This window comes from Leucopleurus acutus, assembly GCF_964270905.1.
Source record: "Leucopleurus acutus genome assembly, chromosome: 1".
Lineage (NCBI taxonomy): Eukaryota > Metazoa > Chordata > Mammalia > Artiodactyla > Delphinidae > Leucopleurus > Leucopleurus acutus.
In genome coordinates, this window is record NC_139142.1 from 152,919,579 (window position 1) to 152,935,915 (window position 16,337).

Consider the following 16,337-nt stretch of genomic DNA (forward strand, 5'->3'; position numbering starts at 1 on the left):
CACTGCACCACCAGGGAAGCCCCACAGTCTATGTTTTAATATCAGATGGCTTAGATTTGCCCCACAGTTTGTATATCCACATCGGAAACTACCTTTTGGAAATGAACTGTTGACACTGTTTCCAAACCAATACCACTCAGGTTTTCCAGACTCTGCTTGCAACAAGGATTCAGGAATCAAGGGAGAACCAGATTCTACAGGCCTATTCAGTCCCCAGGTGGTCTCGAGAAATTGTACAATAAGGCCAGATCAGGGCACTCTGGTCTTGTGTGTTGTCTCAGGGAGGACCCCATGCAAACCACTGAAACATCCGGTTATGCTGCCTTTTAAGAATATGAAAGATCTCCAGGGACAGGAATGCCACCGTTGCCTTCTCAGGGTTTAGGACTTCTCGTGACTAACTTTTGATAGCTTGTAATTAGTGAATCCATGTCTCCTTCCAAAGAATGGGAGTTGTGACAGCTTGTGTGTCTGCAATCAAAGCACATTTTGTCCTCCATGCCTGCCAAAGTCTCTACTTGGAAGTTCTTATCTCCCCATTAATTTGTGGTCACTGGCAACCTGCAGCTGTTCAAGATTAGGTGACACCCAAGAGATTCCCAGACCACTTCCCAGGGACTCTCCTGAGGAGACCAGCTCTACATGTGAGCAGAGATGTCACCCACAATGGCCCTAACCCTGTTACAATTCCTGATAAGAGTAAGGGGAGCCAGTTTCCACAGATGACATAAACTGTCCAGAAATCTATCAGTGCAACACTCCACACACTAAATCTACTGCAGGTATATACTTGCAAGTTGATTTCTGGGACCTAAGGACCGGTACCTAAATCATTTCTCTGTGATTAGATTGTTTCCTAATCTAAGTCATTGGAACAAATCCTCCTGTCCTGAGTTAAAAGCAGTCATTCAGAGGGACTAAAAGAGGAAGTAAAAGACAAGATAAAACCCAAGATAGCAGCATCACCTTTAGCATGTGAATTTGCTTTTCTAGCAAACACCAAGATGGGCCTATTTCCTTTCTTTCCCAAAAGCTTTCATAAACTGTGAGTGAATCGTCAGCCCATTAAAGCAAATGCACAGCCTGGATTCATTCAGACCATAATAAACAAAACTCTGGGAAAGCAATAACTACCAAGCTGAAGTTCCTGCCCTCTTGAACATTAATCACTTTTCTCTCTTGAAATATAATTGTTACTACCAGTTTTTAAACCTAGAAACGAGAGGAGCCCATCTGCCTCTGAAGGAAAATCCATTGTCCCCTAACTGAGGTGTGCACATTGCTTGTAGGGTCAGGAGCGCCCGTAGAGCCACGGGGACCTGCATTTGAAAGCAATTATGCACACGCATACAAATTATACGTGGCTACAAAATTGCATGAAATTGGTTTCATATGGATTCTCAATTCACCAGTCTTATTCCCATACTGAGATAATAAAGATCTCTTTTAAAGCCTTTTTTTTTTTTAAACTGGAGGCATTTTTCCAAATGCATTACTGCAAGTCTCTTTCTTGGAGAAGTGGATGTTTATTCAGTTTGGGCTGCTCTTAGCACCCCACCCCACCCCGCCTGCAACTGCAGCCCTTGGAGGGCTGGGAGATGCTTGGGAGGGAGGACGGCTCCTGTTGTCCAGCACACCGTCCACCTGGCCTCCCCAGGTCAGGTGGAGCACCCTCTGCCTCCAGCTCCTGCGGGCCGGCTCTCCCAGACCCCGGGCTGGAAGTGAAGTTGCTAGCTGCTTAGACCCAGGACTGCCCCCTGGTTCCAAGCGTAGCCTAAGGACATACCACCCACAGCCAGGCCACTTGAAGCTCCCACAAGAGTGCTTCTTTTGCACCATTACATACACGTAGTGAAATAAAGCCAGTAGAGCACGTCTCTCTCTACAGGGCTAGAAACATGCATTACCAAACAAAGAGCAGGCCCTTCCAGTTCCCACTTACCAGGATTGCAGAACCAGGGGTCCCCAAGCTGCACGATGATGGCTCCCCTCCCCTCACTCCCAGCTTTAAGCCCTGCGCCAGGCTGTGCCACCCCATGGGCATCGTCATCATCCTAGCTCCCATGGCAGCAGGAAGGCTCCTACATCCTTGACGGGCATCCCCAAGATTCCCCTGCAGGGGGCTGTGTCTACTCTTGAGCCTGCCTTACACATAGCAGTGACTGGTGCTCGGGGTGTGAAGAGTGGTGTTCATTTTCAAAGTAGAGTAACCCTACTGGTTCAGATGCCTGTTTAAGAAAAGCAGTATATTTGTGTCTTTCTCCCTGTAAGGGCAGCTTCGTGGGTGACTGTGGGAACGGGTACTTTGCTCTGCCTGGAGCAGCTCTCCATGTAAAGTGCAGTTAGAGCCCACAGATTTGCTAATCCCCAATCCCTCTTCTAAACCAGTCCTCTCTCCAGTGGAAAAGAGTAGAACTCCCTGCTGATGGTTTACATAGGCTCCTGCCCTGAATTTGAGTATCTAGGGAACCCAAGACTGAAATAAAGGTGTGCCCCTGGAATGAACCTGTTTTGAAACCCTGAAAAGAACAGGTTACCCCTGGTAGGGAGACAGCCACAGCACAGCTTGGCTTGCAAGTTCAGCAATCCTGGGAGCTTTCGCTTTATTTCAAAATGGTCTTTTATTTTGCTGCTGATCCAGGTGTTGTTATTTCATGACCAAAACTATGGAATTCATTACGAATACACCATTCCTGTAAACTACACTGCTGAAAATCAAAGTGAACCAGAAAAACCGCAGGACTCCTTGTTCATCTGGACCCACAGCAGCTGGGAAGGTTGCAGTGTGCAGTGCGGAGGAGGTGAGCAGTAGGGTCATGGGCTCATGGGGTGTGGGTTTTTGTCAAACAGAAGTGAATTCAGGGCACTCCGTGGCGGGTGCACAGAGCCTTGGAAAGGCTGGCCACATAACCTGTATTTCCATGGAATGTAACCACATCCCACTGCAAATCTCTCTGCAAAACACTTGGGCAGAGTCTTCCAAACTCCTCCATGCTGGAGTTGTGCCCAGCTTTGCCTATGGCATGGGGCCCTTGGATGCTGATCCGAGTGGAGGTTTGGCCGATGAATGGTTGTGTCACAAGTGTGACAGGTGACCCTGGGAATGAACAGAACAGACTTCCATCTGTTGCTGTTTGGTAGAGGGGCACTGGAAGATGTTTCTGACCCTCAAATACCCTTTCCTTTTTGCCCCAGTGGCCAATGGAAATACAGGGAAACCAATGGGACCGACAGTAATACAATGGAAAGAAAAAGTCCTCCAACTCCAGTGAAACGTTCAGAGCCTGAGTCCTGGCTTCATGATTTGCCTCCATATATTAGCAGATGATTTACTCTCTCTATACTGATCAGCCCTCATGCCCACTGCAGGGAGGAGACTCAAATACTGCAAAAATCAATATGAACAAAAGGCATCGTAGTCATTACTGTGTTGTTTAGGAGGAGCGGTTGGAAGCATTCTGAACTCTTAGCCAGCAGCCCCCTTAGTACAGCGTACTCTATCACCCTGACGGGACACACAGGGGGGTGATGGGGGATGGATGCAGGATGGGTGGATTTTGATGGACACAGAGTTAGAACAGAAGGTTGACCTGGATTCTGGAATGCCAACCCAGAGGGTGGGCTGGCAGGTGGGACCTGGGCATGGCCTCACCGACACTCAGTCCTGCGGAGCTGATGGCACCGACCTTTTCCACTGGGGCAGCTTGCTACAAAGTAAGCGTGGCCCAAATGGAAGAGTTAGCAGGCTCCGTTGGCTGGGGGGGAAGGGGGTACTGTTCTGCTGCTGTCGCTACTGGCATCCTTTTATGGCTCCCTGACTGCCAGCTCCCTGACCTGCAGTCCAAACAGAAATCTGGCTTGAGGCATCTCCGTGCTTTCTATGCTTACACAAGTTGAGGGCTCCATAATTTTGAGTCCTTTCTTCATGACAAATTCCCCAGGAGACAGATTGATTTAGGAGTGTGGGATCCATATAGTCGTGCTTGACTTCCTGTTAATCTTTTATTATGACACTTCCCAAATAATAACAATAGGAATATAGCTAACAGGAAGTGTTAACCCCTGCCAGGTTCTGTTCTAAGCATTTTATATGTATCAATTCATTTTAACCATCCCTAAAGCACCCTAAGGCATAGGGAAGTTAAGCGAGTCAGTCCAGTGGAGGAAACAAAGGCACAGAAACGTGAGGGCTAAGTAGCAATCCTGTGCTCACTGTGCTAGTGAGTAAGCCAAGTCTGAACCCAGACAGCCTGGCTCCAAAGGCCGCCCTTCTAGCTCCCAATCATTCGCCCCCACTCCTAACAAAGTCATGGTCAACTAGTGTGCAGGGTGCTTTGGGAACACCCAAAAGAATGACTACATCCAGCTCGGGTGGCCGGTTAGTGAAGCTTCCCAAGAGCACGTGAGGCTTAGGCACGAGCGGCAGTTGATGGAGAGACAAATTCTCAGGTTGGGTCTGTGTCCTTCAGACTAGCCTTCCTGTTTCTCACTTCTCTCCAGCAAGTAGGAGTTCTGTAATAAGTAGCCATCATCTCTGGTGAGGGCTGATATACAGTTGTTTAATCAAGACCAGATCTCCATAGACTTTAAACATCAAATGAACAGATACAGAGATTGGCAATCTTTGTTGGAAATTAAAGACCCAAATCACAACTTTGACCTCAGTGAACCCCAAGCTTTCCAAGGACATGGCTGATCTAAAGTGTTGCTTCTTTCTGATCCTGTTCTAGAATCTTTCTCCTGCCCCATGCTGCCCCTGCCATGTCTTACACACCCTCATCCCAAAGATTATGGTTCTCCCTCTCTGACAAACAACAAGGCATTACAACAGTCACTTTAAATGACAAACTGATCAAAAGATGCACCTGAACACTCCTCCATAAGGTGAATAAATGGCCTTACCAGGTGTGTGTACCACGACCTCTCAGTTCTGTGTGGTTTGGTTTCCAGGGGAACGCAGAACCATCGTGTCCTGCACACGGATTGTTAACAAGACCACGACTCTGGTGAACGACAGTGACTGCCCTCAAGCCAGCCGTCCGGAGCCCCAGATCCGAAGGTGCAACTTGCACCCATGCCAGTCACGGTAAGGAGCTGTGTTCTCAAGCTTGGATCCTCCAGGGTAAAACAGCAACGCCCATGAATGGGGGATGGTGATGCACAGTTAATACCACAGTCTTGGTCTGTGTTCCATTGTTGTTGCTGAGTGATTTCTGCTTGCTCAAAATACTGAATTTCTGGCTAAACCAGAACTTTGATAGAAATGTACAGTGCTCACTGGAAGGCGTCTCATAGGGGGCCATTAAGACCATCTCGTGAAAAAAGAAATAGCCATCCCGCACACTTTCAACTGGTACGTGTCAACTCCTCCTGCAAATTACCGTGTCTTGGAGAAAAAGGAAATCAGTGTCATAGTATGAGCACCCGTGAGTAGGTGTACATAAGTTAGTGTTTGTGATTGGTCTATTTCAGTGGCTGAAATTAATGTCAGTAAGTTATTTGTTGTTTGGGATCCATCAGAACTTCTGTTTCCAACCCTAGCTTTCATGGCCGTGTACTTGTGTGCTCTGAAGCGAATTCTCTTGAGTTGTCAGCTGAGAAGAATTGTGTGAAATGTGTTCATCAGTTAAGCCTCCTTATTTCCACTTTAGTGGGTCTTTGCATCTGACTCTGTTATATTATGTAATATCACTGGCCTCCCGTTCTGCCTTGGGTTGAGGTGCATGGATTTTGTTTTGTGGTTCTGTGCATCAGGTTAGGCATGTTTAGCTTTTGTAAGGAGGCTGGACTTTTAACCTGGCAGTTTTTTGGGTTTCTTAAGCTTGATCCGTACCACTTGCCTGGTGAAAAGGTTTCACAAAGCATTTAGTTTTCGTGCTGACCTTCTTTTCTTTGTCAAACTGGTAAAATGTGTATGAATGAAAGCGGGAAGACAGGAAGGAAAGTGAGGTGAGACTTGTTTCATTGATTTTATGTGGTCCTTTTAAATTAAGAATGAAATCCTACCCTAATGCTGATGGCCATGAGGAACAGCTCACTTCTGCAAGTCCTGAGCATGCTGGGTGTGAACAGCCATCCAGCAAACCTATCAGTTGATTGATCAATCTATCCATCAGTCAATCAATCACACACATGTGGGGCCAAAGAAGGAAGGACTTGCAAGCATGAAGACTTAAATAGCAGACAAACCACAGTCGCTTTTCCTGAAAGCAGAAACAGCTGGTTCTTGTGATATGATTAGAAAGGAGAATAAGTGACTCTAGAAGAGGAGAGGTCAGCATGGGTTCAAGGGCATGATTTGAGCAAGAAAGATCCTAGGGACCCATTCAAGAATCATATTTTACAGTCATTTATGTTTTTATATTGTTTTAGTATCAAAATATTTTTAAGTTAGGCACAGAAATGAAATATATGAAACATGAAATCAGAGTTGCTCTGATTGAATTGAGATGTATATATAATGGAGAAGAGTAGCCCAGTGTACTCGGCCTTCCCCTCATCTCACAGGAGGCCCACAGGACCTCTGTGAAACACCAAGGAATAAAGTTTAAAAACTGGCAGTCAATGATTCTGCTTCCCATAATGATGGAGTAGCTCGTATTGGACCAAACCTCAGTATTCTCCTAGAATGATGCTCTAGAACTGTGCTGATCAATATGGTAGCCACTAGCTAGTCCAAATCAAGATGTGTTTTAAATGTAAAATACATACCAGACTTCAAAGATTTAATATAGAAAGATATTGTAAAATATCTTAATAATTTTTAATATTGATTACATGTTGAAATAATTACATTTTGAATACATTGGGTCAAATACAATATATTATTAAAATTTATTAATATGTTAAAGTCACCTGTTTCTTTTACTTTTTAAATATGGATAGTAGAAAATTAAAATTACATATGTGGCTCATGTTTTATTTCTATTGAACAGCACTGCTATAGATTAACATAACATGTACAATGTTCAGGATACAATTCAAAATTACTAGACATACAAGGAAACAGAAAAATGTGACCCATAGTCATGAGAGAAGGCAATTAATGGAAACTGACTCCAAAATGACATGTATGTTGGTATTAGCAGACAAGAATTTCAAAGCAGCTATTGTAATTATGCTCAAAGACATAAGGAAAAATATGATCATAATCAATGAACACATATGAAATCTTAGCAGCAAAAAGGAGACACTAAACAGGAACCAAATTTTAGGACTAGAAAATACAGTATCTGAAATTTTTAAAAAATCACTTGATGGGTCTAACAATAGAAATTATCCAATCTGGAAAATGGAAAGAAAAGATTGTTGATAATTTACCTGTGGGAAAATATCAACCATTTTAAATAAGTATAATTGGAATCACAGAAGGAGAGGAGAGGAAGAATGGACCAGAAAATCATCAATGAATTAAAAACAACCAAAAATTACCTAGAGTTAATAAAAGACGGAAGAGAGGTCACATCCTGAGTACTTCAGCTAGAGCCAGATGAATTCAAAGCTCCATAACAAAGCTCTCTAATCATTACACTAAGTGGGTTGATGAAACACCTTTATGATTTTGCCACCCATAGATTTTCTAGGAGAAGACTTTGTTGCACTGCAAAACTAACCAGAAAATTATGTAGAAAAACACCTACAGAAGAGTCACATGAACAAGCAAGAGTTAACAAAGGTGCAGACTCTACATATTGGTGCCATGGAGCTGCTCTAAGCTTGGACAAAGAACGTCGAGCTTGTGTGTGTGACTCCAGAGTGCTCACAGAGCCCAGGCCTGCAGTCTCACCATGTTTGAACACAAGTTCAAGCCAAACACACTTTAGATTAAAACTTAACTTCAGAAGCACATTCTTAGTGTCTCCTTAGAACAAGGGTCAGCAAACTTTTCCTGTAAAGGGCTAGATAGTAAATATTTTTGCTTTGTAGGCCATATTTGATCTCTGCTGTCTATTTTTCATTTTGTTTTATAATCCTTTTAAACATATAAAAACCATTCTTAGCTCCTGGGCTGTACAATCTGCAGACCAGACTTGGCGTATGAGTGATAGTTTGCTGGCACTGCCTTAAGTTATTATCTACCATGGTTTTGCCCACTGAGATGTTGGGATCACAGCCTCAGCATGAGCCCAAGCTCTGAAGGTACCACCTCAGGGAATGCATTCTCTTATTACACAAAGGAGGGCACATTGTTATACTGAGTTACTTTTTATTGAGCAATCATTCAGTACTGTTTTTAAAACCATCCAGCATGGCCCTCAGCACACAGTACAGAGTCAGTAATTTCATTTATTCAAAACGTGTTTATTGAGCATCTTCTCATTCACTAGATCTTGTTCTCGGTACCAAGGTATTTAGAGGTGAGAAAGACAGGCAAGGTCCTTACTCTCAGGTAACTTGATAAATACTAGGTTTCTCCCTCCCACCACTCTCCTTTCTGTTCCACCCCCTTTCATCCCCTTCCCAACTCTGTAAAGTCATGTGGATCAGACTTAAAGAATGAATGGAATTTCCAAAAGCAGAGGAGAAAATAAAATTGATAAAAGAGAAGACAGCACCTGGAATTTGCCTCAGAGCCTAGAAAAGAAATGCCTGGATGCCTACTCTAGTCTGGTTTTATTTGTTGGTTTGTTTATTTGTTTATTTTGAACCATCTGACTTTGTAACTGTTTCTTAAAGTGGACACATGGAAGTGAAGTGTCATGACTCATCAGAGTATTTATTGTTTGGCTAAAGAAACATGCAGTCTGATAGATTTTAAAGCTCTTGCAAATGCGAGTTTTATTTATTTATATACACACACATATATACACAATATACATATATGTGTATATATATTATGTACAGATATTATATATATATATACACACACAAACATATTTGGACAGTAAAACTTGAGTTACTGAATAGCATGATCTAGTTGTCATGAATCTTTCTTAAAACTATAGAGTAATATGGATTTAGGCTAGTAAGTGAAAAAGAGTAAAGAGATTGATCTTAGAAAATGAGTGCTAGACAATCAGACAGAGATGTAATCCATAAGTGGAAACTGAACTTGGGTCGGGGGTGGGGTTTGGAGAAGTGTGGGGTCTGGAGAAAAAATGGGTGCTTCAGGGGGTTGGGGGTGGACATGATTGGAAGACAGAGCCTGTCAGCTGGAAGAAGAGCCCAGAACCCAATGGTGTAAACTTTATTTAAAAAGCCAAAATGCAGCACGCTGTTGAACCTGGCAAGATGAACCTGGCAAGGTTTCTATATTATTTTTAGTCTTTGACCTTTAAGCAAACAGAGATGGTTGTCTTTTTCCCTTGTTTTTCTTTATTTCCCCTGATTCCCCCTTTAATTTTCTTCAACCCTCTTTTTCCACTGAGTTCCCAACAGTTTCCTTTACCTTCCCAATTCACACCATTAACACCTCTTTATTCTAATCCTGCTCCTCACTCTGTGGATACTTCTCTCAAACCCTGCCATAACCATGTGGAGTCTGGAATCTGACACACAGGGCAGATGGCCTCTCTCCAGTATCTTGTACAGCAGCACAAACATATCGACAAACCTGGACCTGACATTGGCAGGAGAGGATGAAATCACAGATCAGCTCAGCTGTCATGACTACGGCCAGCAGCCTTCACCTTGCTGACTACTGTCTGCAGGGAAGTGGCCCTGCCATCATCTGGCATCCGGAGAGTAGCCCTGTGTGCTAGCTCCTTAAGACCCAGTTCCAGGTTGTCCTGGAGCAAGGAGGGGGACTATGACAGGGAGATGGGCTCATTCTGGAACATATAGCTCATGCTTCACCAGATTTAATATTTTGCAGTCTTTTAGAGCTTATTGGCTACTTGAAAAGGCCATTCTGAGCCATTAGATATTTCCCTATCATATTTATGATTTGAACTTCTTCCTAGGCAGTATATACGGTACTGTACATTGAATTAGGGTGATTCAAAAAAGAATATTCAATATCTTACTGGCAATTGAATTGAATAGTTGTCTGCAAGGAAGTGTATTTGGATTTTAAATTTGTCCTCTTTGCTCAATTTTGCTCAGTTTGCCTTATTTTAGGTTAAAACCAAATGGAATCCCTCATGTTTTTATGAAAGCATGGTCTGTGTGTGTATGTGCTCCTGACTTAAGAATGAAGCCTGTAACACGTGGCTCTTAAGGGACTGCCAAAATCTGAAAAGATACCATTGTTTAATCCATTTCTAGCTGGTATGAAACTTAAAGCTTTTCTTTCCTGCTTTCCTCTAAAATAAAATAGGTAAATCTAATTGTCACTCCTCTGTTCACCATGCCTTGAATGTGGGAGTCTGGAGGAGGCCGCTGGTGGCACTGCCTGCCCCATGTTTCAGAACAGGAGCCTGCAACTCAGGACTGCTCACCAGTAGGGAGGGCAAGGCCTAGGGTTGTATGTCCCCACAGGTCAGCAGTAAGAGCCTAGGAATCTCTAGAGTGGGGCTCCCATCTCTCAGGCTCGGCCCACTCTCCAGATACTCGGACATGTGGCCAGAGGTTTGGGATAAGGGGTGCCCCACAGTCCATGTGAAATAAAGAAAAAGTGCCTGAGGGGAAAAATGAATAGCATTAGTGATCTATTATATGGCTAATAGGTAGTATGTGAATGGTGAGGAAAAATTTAGTTGAAAGAATTCCAGAACTTCTTTCTGATACTACCCAAATTCTAGAACCTCACTTGTATTTAAATTAAATAGTAAAGTTTTGAAGCCTTTACTTATTTGTCTAAAGTAGGAAACATTCCAAATGGAGAAAGAAAGCATTTCAGAGTCTTGTCTTGAATTTAAAACTTCTGTTTTCTTCTTTTCCTCCATACCTAAACCTTTTGATCATTTGAACATCCCTCCCTTTGATCATTACAGAGGACAAGAGAATTCCCAGATACCAGTTTCACAGGTAACCAAATTCTCCCGTTCAGTAATGCTTTGCTTGTGGACCCTGGGGCCCATTAAGAGGTCCTTCTCTTGGGCTTCCCTGGTGGCACAATGGTTGAGAGTCCGCCTGCCGATGCAGGGGACACGGGTTCGTGCCCCGGTCCGGGGTGGGGGTGGGGGGGCCGTGAGCCATGGCCACTGAGCCTGCGCATCCGGAGCCTGTGCTCCGCAACGGGAGAGGACACGACAGTGAGAGGCCCGCATACCACAAAAAAAAAAAAAAAAAAAAAAAACAGAGGTCCTTCTCTTTTCCGAGTTATTAAGCACTCAATATTTGCATTTGATTTTTATGTCACAATTACAGGAAAGGAAAAAATACAATTAGAATTCAAGAACAGAAAGAAATTTTGGAAAGTCACAAATTCATGAAAATTAAACAAAACACTTCCTAAATGACCAGTGGGTGAAAGAGAAACCATAGAAAATTCAGAAAGTGCTTTCAGATCAATGAAAATGAAGTCACAAAGTTTAGAGAATGCAGCTAAAGCAATCTTTAGGGAGAAAGGTACAGCTGTAAACATCTGTATTAAAAAAGATGAGGAATCCCTGGTGGTCCACTGCTTAGGACTCCACGCTTCCGCTGCAGGGGGCACGGGTTTGATCCCTGGTCCGGGAACTAAGATCCTGCATGCTACATGGTGTGGCTGATAAGATAAAATAAAATTAAATAAAAATTTCAAGTCAATAATTAACCTTCCACATTAAGACACTGGAAAAGAACAGCAATTAAACCTAAAAGAAGCAGAAGGAAAGAAATAATAAAGATTAAAGCAAAAATTAATGACATAGAGAATAGAAAAATATTAGAGAAAGATCAGTGAAATCAAAAGTTGATTACATGAAGGGAACAAAAAATTGACAAACATTTAGCTTAATTGACAAGAAAAAAATGAGAGAACACTTAAATTGCTAAAATCAGAAATGAAAGAGGAGACATTGCTACAGAGCTTGCAGAAATAAAATAGATTGTAAAGGAATACTATGAACAATTATATGCCAATGAACTGTGCATCAATAAATTAGATAATGAACATGAAATGGACAAACTCCTAGAAAGATGCAAACTACCAAAACTAAATAAAGAATGGAAAGAATAGACCTATAACAAGCAAAGAGATTAAATTACTAATCAAAAATTTTCCACAAGGAAGAGCCCAGGACTAGAACTCTTCACTTATGAATTCTACCAAATATTTATTTTTTTTATTATTTTTTTTAATATTTATGTATTTATTTTCTTATTAGTCATCAGTTTTATACACATCAGTGTATACATGTCAATCCCAATCTCCCAATTCATCACAACACAACCCCCACCCCCCGCCACTTTCCCCCCTTGGTGTCCATATATTTGTTCTCTACATCTGTGTCTCAATTTCTGCTCTGCAAACTGGTTCATCTGTACCATTTTCTAGGTTCCACATATATGCGTTAATATACGATATTTGTTTTTCTCTTTCTGACTTACTTCAATCTGTATGATAGTCTCTAGATGCATCCATGTCTCTACAAATGACCCAATTTCGTTCTTTGTACTGCTGAGTAATATTCCATTGTATATATGTACCACATCTTCTTTATCCATTCGTCTGCCGATGGGCATGTAGGTTGCTTCCATGACCTGGCTATTGTAAATAGTGCTGCAATGAACATTGGGGTGCATGTGTCTTTTTGAATTATGGTTTTCTCTGGGTATATGCCCAGTAGTGGTATTGCTGGTTCATATGGTAATTCTATTTTTAGTTCTTTAAGGAACCTCCATACTGTTCTCCATAGTGGCTGCATCAATTTACAGTCCCACCAACAGTGCAAGAGGGTTCCCTTGTCTCCACACCCTCTCCAGCATTTGTTGTTTGTAGTTTCTAATGATGCCCATTCTAACCGGTGTGAGGTGATACCTCATTGTAGTTTTGATTTGCATTTCTCTAATAATTAGTGATGTTGAGCAGCTTCTCATGTGCCTCTTGGCCATCTGTATGTCTTCTTTGGAGATATGTCTATGTAGATCTTTACCCCATTTTTGGATTGGGTTGTTTGCTTTTTTAATATTGAGCTGCATGAGCTGTTTATATATTTTGGAGATTAATCCTTTGTCTGATGATTCATTTGCAAATATTTTCTCCCATTCTGAGGGTCGTCTTTTCGTCTTGTTTATGGTTTCTTTTGCTGTGCAAATGCTTTTATGTTTCATTGGGTCCCATTTGTTTATTTTTGTTTTTATTTCCATTACTCTAGGAGATGGATCAAAAAATATCTTGCTGTGATTTATGTCAAAGAGTGTTCTTCCTATGTTTTCCTCTAAGAGTTTTATAGTGTCCGGTCTTAGATTTAGGTCTCTAATCCAGTTTGAGTTTATTTTTGTGTGTGCCATTAGGAAGTGTTCTAATTTCATTCTTTTACATGTAGCTGTCCAGTTTTCCCAGCACCACTTACTGAAAAGACTGTCTTTTCTCCATTTTATATCCTTGCCTCCTTTGTCATATATTAGTTGACCATAGGTGTGTGGGTTTATCTCTGGGCTTTCTATCCTGTTCCATTGATCTATATTTTTGTTTTTGTGCCAGTACCATATTGTCTTGATTACTGTAGCTTTGTAGTATAGTCTGAAGTCAGGGAGTCTGATTCCTCCAGCTCCATTTTTTTCCCTCAAGACTGCTTTGGCTATTCAGGGTCTTTTGTGTCTCCATACAAATTTTAAGATTTTTTGTTCTAGTTCTGTAAAAAATGCCATTGGTAATTTCATAGGGATTGCATTGAATCTGTAGATTGCTTTGGGTAGTATAGTCATTTTCCTAATATTGATTCTTCCAATCCAAGAACATGGTATATCTCTCCATCTGTTGGTATCATCTTTAATTTCTTTCGTCAGTGTCTTATAGTTTTCTGCACACAGGTCTTTTGTCTCCCTAGGATGCGTTGTATTTCTGCGGTGTCTGTTGTAATTTCTCCTTTTTCATTTATAATATTATTGGTTTGAGTCCTCTCCCTCTTTATCTTGATGAGTCTGGCTAATGGTTTATCAATCTTGTTTATCTTCTCAAAGAACCAGCTTTTAGTTTTATTGATCTTTGCTATTGTTTTCTTTGTTTCTATTTCATTTATTTCTGCTCTGATCTTGATGATTTCTTTCCTTATGCTAACTTTCGGTTTTGTTTGTTCTTCTTTCTCTAGTTCCTTTAGGTGTAAGGTTAGATTGTTTATTTGCAATTTTTCTTGTTTCTTGAGGTAGGCTTGTATAACTTTAAAATTCCCTCTTAGAACTCTTTTGCTGTATCCCATAGGTTTTGGATCATCGTGTTTTCATTGTCATTTGTCTCTAGGTCTTTTTTGATTTCCTCTTTGATTTCTTCAGTGATCTCTTGGTTTTTTAGTAACATATTGTTGAGCCTCCATGTGTTTGTCTTTTTTACGTTTTCTTCCCTGTAATTGATATCTAATCTCATAGCGTTGTGGTCAGAAAAGATGCTTGATATGATTTCAGTTTTCTTAAATTTGCTGAGGCTTAATTTGTGACCCAAGTTGTGATCTATCCTGGAGAATGTTCCATGAGCACTTGAGAAGAAAGTGTAATCTGCTGTTTTTGGATGGAATGTCTTATAAATATCGATTAAATCTGTCTGGTCTATTGTGTCATTTAAACCTTTTGTTCCTTATTAATTTTCTGTGTGGATTATTTGTTCATTGGTGCAAGTGAGGTGTTAAAGTCCCCCACTATTATTGTGTTATTGTCGATTTCCTCTTTTATAGCTCTTAGCAGTTGCCTTATGTATTGAGGTGCTCCTATGTTGGGTGCATATATATTTATAATTGTTATATCTTCTTCTTGGATTGATCCCTTGATCATTACATAGTATCCTTCCTTGTCTCTTGTAACATTCTTTATTTTAAAGTCTATTTTATCTGATATGAGTGTTGCTACTCCAGCTTTCTTTTGATTTCCATTTGCATGGAATATCTTTTTCCATCCCCTCACTTTCAGTCTGTATGTGTCCCAAGGTCTGAAATGGGTCTCTTGTAGACAGCATATACATGGTCTTGTGTTTTGTATCCATTCAGCAAGCCTCTGTCTTTTGATTGGAGCATTTAATCCATACACGTTTAAGGTAATTATCGATGTGTCTGTTCCTGTTACCATTTTCTTAATTGTTTTGGGTTTGTTTTTGTAGGTCCTTTCTTCTCTTGTGTTTCCCATTTAGAGAAGTTCCTTTAGCATTTGTTGTAGAGCTGGTTTGGTGGTGCTGAATTCTCTTAGCTTTTGCTTGTCTGTAAAGCTTTTGATTTCTCCATTGAATCTGAATAAGATCCTTGCTGAGTAGAGTAATCTTGGTTGTAGGTTCTTCCCTTTCATCACTTTAAGTATATCATGCCACTCTCTTCTGGCTTGTAGAGTTTCTCCTGAGAAATCAGCTGTTAGCCTTTTGGGAGTTCCCTTGTGTGTTATTCGTCGTTTTTCCCTTGCTGCTTTCAATAATTTTTCTTTGTCTTTAATTTTTCCCAGTTTGATTACTATGTGTCTCGGCATGTTTCTCCTTGGTTTATCCTGTATGGGACTGTCTGCGCTTCCTGGAATTGGGTGGATAATTCCTTTCCCATCTTAGGGAAGTTTTCAACTATAATCTCTTAAAATATTTTCTGGGGTCCTTTCTCTCTCTCTTCTCCTTCTGGGACCCCTTATAATGTGAATGTTGTTGTATTTAATGTTGTCCCAGAGATCTCTTAGGCTGTCTTCATTTCTTTTCATTCTTTTCTCTTTATTCTGTTCCACAGCAGTGAATTCCACCATTCTGTCTTCCAGGTCACTGATCCTATCTTCTGCCTCAGTTATTCTGCTATTGATTCCTTCCAGTGTATTTTTCATTTCAGTTATTGTATCATTGATCTCTGTTTGTTTGTTCTGTAATTCTTCTAGATCTTTGTTAAACATTTCTTGCATCTTCTCGATCTTTGCCTCCATTCTTTTTCTGAGGTCCTGGATCATCTTCACTATCATTATTGTGAATTCTTTTTCTTGAAGATTGTCTATCTCCATTTCATTTAGTTGTTTTTCTGAGGTTTTATCTTGTTTCTTCATCTGTTACATAGCCCTCTGCCTTTTCATCTTGTCTGTCTTTCTGTGAATGTGGTTTTTGTTCCACAGGCTGCGGGATTGTAGTTCTTCTTCCTTCTGCTTTCTGCCCTCTCTACCAAATATTTAAAGCAGAGTTAACACCAATCCTTCACAAACTCTTCCCAAAAGGTGGAATAGGAAGGAACACTTTCCAACACATTCTGTGAAGCCAGTACTACTCTGATACTGAAACCACACACAGACATCACAAAAAAGAATATTACAAACCAATATCTCTTATGAATATCAATGCAAAAGTCTTCAACAAAATTCAAGCAAACTGA

At 41.1% G+C, this 16,337-nt stretch overlaps 1 protein-coding gene across 2 annotated transcripts in view; it reads left to right on the forward strand.

Annotated features, from left to right (window-relative positions):
* Positions 1-16,337, forward strand: part of ADAMTS17 (ADAM metallopeptidase with thrombospondin type 1 motif 17) — a gene marked incomplete at both ends in the record, with an annotated part of 352,152 nt that overhangs the window by 284,855 nt on the left and 50,960 nt on the right. For both annotated transcript variants that reach the window (XM_082841528.1, XM_082841529.1), the window contains 2 exons: positions 2,642-2,801; positions 4,951-5,086. In XM_082841528.1, the coding sequence (XP_082697654.1) occupies positions 2,642-2,801; positions 4,951-5,086 (296 nt within the window). The remainder of the gene's footprint in view (positions 1-2,641; positions 2,802-4,950; positions 5,087-16,337) is intronic.